Consider the following 6,000-nt stretch of genomic DNA (forward strand, 5'->3'; position numbering starts at 1 on the left):
ATATGTTCCAACTAATTTATTGTTGCTGGATGAAGATTAAATCATCCGGCTAAATTCTTTAATTTAAATTTCTTTAGTAATAATTTAAAACTTTATTACATGCATTACGATTATCGTCGTGAGACGGCATATAGCTATATTCAGTTAATAAATGCGCAATAACAGTAAATTTGATGTTCATTTAAGTCCGCAAGTACTGACGGATTTGACACTACTCGCTTTGATTCGTAGTGTGTGTAAGGCGCATCGTCTAATGTTAATGAGCGTAAATGCTTCGCATTCGCGCACAATAACAAAGTGAATTAGTACTACATCGAATGCAACAACAACAAACGCTGTCTGAATTATTGTTATTCTAGATGCGAAGCAATTTGATTTATAATCATTTTAATTTGTGCTAATGGGCTCGTAAATGTTGCAGCATGAAATTGTATTGAGGTAACATCAACCAAAGTTGCAATTTCAAGTTGCCACGAGAATATGAAATTGAATTTACACAAACTTTAAGTTCGTTTCTCCAGACTGAAAATAATTAAAAACACAGACATTTTTTTGCCTCCTCATTTCTTTCTTCAGTTGGAAGCATGTGTTGAATGTTTTTGGCATATAAAAAACAGACGGTGATCATATAAACACCGCTACGTATTTTGTCAGTAAACTAAATGACTTTGCAAGCTGAATAATTTTTAATGAAGGATGATATTGTATATTTCTAACAAATGTAGTATGCACGATGACGCGTAGCGATAACCTTTGCATTCTTTATAATCTATTTTTGGTGTACCCGAAGCTTTACGTAAATAATTGCAAACATTTTGCGACTCGGATTTAATGACGATGCAACATGAAAATGGAATTCCCTTCGTTAAACTGTTATCGCTTAGCAAAGTGTGAGCTCCATTAAAACCAGGTAGCATTAAAATCCGTTGTTTATGTTACGAATAAAAAACACCTTTAGCTGTCGGCTGGCATTAAAACGCTGAAATTTTAATTATTCTAGAATGCTGCAAGCGTCAGTCTGCTACGACTATAGAATACCTAGTGTTATGTGTGTATTTCGAAGCCACTATTTCGAGCGAGATATGAAGGAATTCTGATAACAGTCAACTCGAAATTGGGCAGCGAGTTTCACCTAAAGAGCAAATATGTAAAACGTAATGATGATAAAGCAACGAGTTGTAGTTTTTATTGCCGTAGTATCACAACATCCGAAATGAGAATGTTAAATGCTCCTCGGAATCTTTCTAAATTAGGTCAGATTATTGGACATAAAACAAACATTTTGTACACATGGACATAAGAAGATGACAAACAAGTTCTCTTAAAACTAAAAAATAATGATTTTTACTATAAACTCGAACTCAGAACAACCATAATGTTTAGTGTCTCTTTTCAGCTTTATTTCCGTAGAGATAACCACAATTCATACACGAGCGAAACAAGTTTTATATTGAATTTTTGATTGCAATAATTTACGACTGCCTACTAGTATTGCATAATACGCAAACAAATCATTACTTTAATGGTTGCAAAGAGCAAATAATTTCCACATACAGAACAGATAACATATAACAGGTAATAAATATCAAACCTAAACACAGTCATGTCAATTCCAGCAAAGAAAATGTCTCTGTAATGAAATAAAATAGGGTACAATATTCATTCAATTACAATGATATTCAATTAAACTTCTCAGAAAATGTGAGTTTTATTTACTTGACCTTGATTTGTAATCAATTTTCATTCATCATGAATTATTTAATTATATTGAAGTGGAACTGTGAAAGAGTTAAAGCGATATCCTCCAGTTGATTAAGCAATTATAATAAAACATTTCAACAAATCAAAACTATAAAACACTATAGATAAATATAAATAAGAAACGCCCAAAAGACCTAGATTGTAAATATAACCAAAAGTAAATTAGTTCCGATGTACGAAGGCAGATAAATATATCTAAAATAGAAGGAACAAAATAATTTCCAATTAAAAACTGGTGTTACCTATAGCGTATGCATAGTAAACACTCTCTAATATAGATTGCAAATATAGATTAATCTTCGAGGCCAATGTCAAACTGTTACGGATGCTCATCCCTGATACAACAGGCAACGCTAAATTTGTATCCATAATGCAAACGATGAGAAGGCGTGATAATCACAATACGGATAATAATCTGTTATTTCCTGTAATTATGATGGTGATGTTCATTGCAAGAAATATAACCAACTTCTATCTCGATTGTTTGAAAGAAAATTACATTATAAAGATTAATAAATGCACCTGCGTTCATATTGTATTCATATTTTATTGACGGAATTAAATTTATTGTTAACCGATCAGTAAAACTATCGTATATCATTCGATTGCGTATAGATTTATCACAACTATTAAATCCATCACGCGTCTGCATCGCTGCATTAAATATAAATACAATATGTAAACTAAATATAGACTTTAAGAGAAATGATGGGTTTAACCAACTCGCTCTGTGGCTGTAGCTGTCGTTGTAACTCGATCGTCGGATATTATAAACAATGTGTAATAATTGCGGCAATTATATAGTTCCATGACTTTCGTCGTTGGTACTAATTGCTTTCGTAGTTTTATATTTGAATTTACATCAGCACCGAGGACAACGACAGCTGTGCGTGCATGTTGAATTTAACTAATGCGTTTTTTACAGCTGGGTTTCTAATTTACACACTGAGGGGGAATATCCAATAGAAAATTTAAAAGATTTAAGTTGATAGAAAATAAAACTATTACGAAGAGTGTTTTTGCGGTTTGCATTTGTGTCATGATTGCAAATTTGGACGGAATTAGGTTAGAAGCGCTTGTTACACACGCTCGAGTATAAGTACGTTGATTAAATATTAATCCAATTTGCGTGCACGCGCCGTATGTCCTCCTCTTAGCTTGAGGATGTGTAATTGGCGAGGAACTAGTAAATTGGCTGTATGTTATTTGCACATAATATGTTAAAGGGATAATATACTAAATAAAAATGTAAGATTTGTAGTATGAATGCTAGTAGATTACAAAACAACATCTTAAATATTAATCTAAATATTGAAATTACTTCTGAATTACTTCTTGAATTACTAGATAATTCGTTCTATAAAACTTGAATATGTTCACTAAAATATGAATACGCTAAATTAAAATTAATCGCTGCGTAATGTCGAACACGCTGGATCAAACAGATTTTAAATAAATTATTAATTACAATTTAATTCACCAGTCACCAGTCTAATGGTATATACGATTATGGCATATATTTGCGGATCCAAATCACATTGAATTTCTTTCCATATATCTATCTATATAATTATTTAAGTAAAATAAAACATGGATTTTGCTACTTGGTGTAGTTTGGGTTGAAACTACATCAAAAACAAGTAATCTGCTCCAAATGCACCTAAACAAATTTGCAGCCTCGCATTCAATTTAAATCGCAATTATAATGCAATTAGCTCGAAATAAAACGCCAAACTCTAAAACAACATACGACTAATTGCGCAATACTTGAAAGGCAAAAGGAACAATTTTAAATTGACAACAATAGTATTAGAAATTACAATAAAAAGTAGTATTGATTTCTTTAAATTCTTTTATAACTTTTCATTATCAGCTTATTGTTCGCAACGCAATTGTATATATCAGCAGATGTCGAACTGCTCAAAGACTTTTCGCACTCTAACGCTGAAAGCCCAAAAGTATTGCGTTTCCGGTGTCGGCCCATCGGCGCTTAAAAGGCACCGATGCACAATGCATTTCAGGCGAACGGAACGAGTACCGAAACTTAATACAATTTATTGTGTGGAGGCATGCGAGGCAATATACGCCACTGCTTCCTATTAGTGACCAATACATCTAGCCACACCGTGACAGCACCTCTATACTAATAAATTTGGGCAAACTTTTGTCATCTGCTTCTGTCAACTCTACCATGTTCCACGAACTCGAATGTGGAAAAGTTGTTGAAATTCTACACTAGTAGCACGTCACAAGGGATGAACATCAAAGTCATCCCTCCGAAAATATTATAATGAGGTAATTAACTTCAGCAATGCCCTCACATTACAACATACATATTAAATCAAGAATTGGAGTAACTGGCAAAATTTATACTAAAGTCTTACCTTTAATAACAATTGAATCGGTGGACTGATCACCGGAGTCCTCTTCTTTTCCTGATGACACAGACAACTCTTTATCCAAGGCATGCTTCGGTTTACGCAGTCCACTTTTTAATTAAAAGAATCTCGTCATGTGTAAAATTTAAATGTATATTAATAGTACTAATGTTAATTTGAAAATATTTTGACGCGTGCCATAACACTCGCGTATGTTGGATGATTATGTTGCGCGGATAGTGCCTATTCAGCGATGCGAAGCGCGCGGATTCCCGGACGCGACTGACAGACACACGCCGCACAACGATGGCGGGACGTGCTAAACCGACCGGCGGGTCGGATGGAACGTGCACGCCGGGATTGAACTACACACCAACGCAATACATTCAAGCACGCCGGTACGGAGTGTTTGAAAGAAGACGCACACTATGCGAGGAGCGTGATATAGTTAAAGAAGGTAATGTTACCGCGTGTTACCGCTGCAACGAATGAAGCTGAAGCTAAGGTATAAGCTCAAGCGAAGGCGGCATACAACTAGCAACATACCCTAGGATACTAGAACTGGTACTTAATACTAGCTGCGGCAGTGCCATCGGCTGGGCATTACCAGTGGTATAGTAATTGTAAAGCCTACCGATCTGGTATTGTTAAAAATTTGAATGAATTCATTGTTGTTCATATTAAACGTATTGTAAAACAAAAATCAATTGTTTTCTTATACTAATTACAAATATTAAATAATGAAAAGAAAGAAGTTTTTACACTTGAAATTGTTTCCATTTTAATACTTGAGTAGTAAATATGTTAGATTAGGGTAAAGAATTGTCATGCATGTGCTTGCACACTAAAAAGAAAAAAAGCACAACGCCGGTTTCATGAAATATTTTCATGACACGTTGTTCTGCGCTAAGATTGGTTGAATTTGAAGGAATGCAATGCCGCACGCTGCGCGGCATTGACGATGTGATTCCAGGTACACTCTTGTGGTCATTGCCATTGCATAATGCGCGATACCCCGATGGTAAAAACACGTTGACAATAACCGCATTATTAATTCAATCATTAGATGCGTAGGCTGGAATGCCACGGCGTGAAAAAGTATTAATAAAGCATCCGGTGCGCAGCGCGCCGAAAGAAGATAGAATGTTTAAATCGCTGCACGTATGTGGCACTTCACCTTTACGATTCCGTGTTGTTTCTGCGCAGTGCCCGATGCAGTGTGACGTGAGTTGTGAACGTGTTGAGGTAGGTTGGAATCTACGCATTCGTTACGGCGAGCTGCGCACCATTCGGTTGGATATTCCTTCGCGACACGTCCAAGATGCAGTAGATGCTGCGTATCGACTGGATTTTAGTATCATCGACTTCTTTTAAGTCGCGTTCACGGGCTGACATTCAACGGCAGCACGGTGAAATGGACGAATTTAAGCGATCATTGTTAGTCACAACTAGTATTGTTAAAATAAAATGGGTACAGACGATAAGTTAGGAATTCTCGTTACGAGGAATTTCCTATCGACCATTGACTAGCGTATTTCTTCAAATGAAATTAGACATCACATAAAAATGACCGGAGCGCTATAAATGGGCGACGAAAGCATTAAATAACGGAGAACAAAAGGTCGCATACATGCCATTCGAGATGTCTGGAATGTCAAAAAAGTTAACTCTTAATAAATAAATTTACTCACGCAGTAATCAAATTTATTACGAGTCAGACGTACTTCCCCATATTATATGAAATACGTAATATAGTTGCCCTCAATCTATTTATATTAAAGGATTGAGTACAAAATAATGTTGCAATTATATCAACCAATTATGACCCGCATTTTTGCCCAACACTGAATTGTCACTGATC

The 6,000-nt window shown here is 35.3% G+C and overlaps 1 protein-coding gene across 8 annotated transcripts in view; it reads right to left on the bottom strand.

Moving 5' to 3' along the window:
• The window catches only part of by (focal adhesion protein tensin), a 49,396-nt gene extending 44,974 nt beyond the window's left edge, over positions 1–4,422 (bottom strand). For all 8 annotated transcript variants that reach the window (XM_065307797.1, XM_065307787.1, XM_065307798.1 and 5 more), the window contains exon 1: positions 4,146–4,422. In XM_065307797.1, the coding sequence (XP_065163869.1) occupies positions 4,146–4,229 (84 nt within the window). In that variant the 5' untranslated portion in view covers positions 4,230–4,422. The remainder of the gene's footprint in view (positions 1–4,145) is intronic.
• Between the last annotated feature and the right edge of the window lie 1,578 nt (positions 4,423–6,000).

The sequence above is a fragment of the Atheta coriaria genome, unplaced genomic scaffold (genome assembly GCF_025399875.1).
Source record: "Atheta coriaria isolate IRGN ID8LTWV9N9 unplaced genomic scaffold, Caltech_Dcor_3.1 hic_scaffold_7_pilon, whole genome shotgun sequence".
NCBI lineage: Eukaryota > Metazoa > Arthropoda > Insecta > Coleoptera > Staphylinidae > Dalotia > Dalotia coriaria.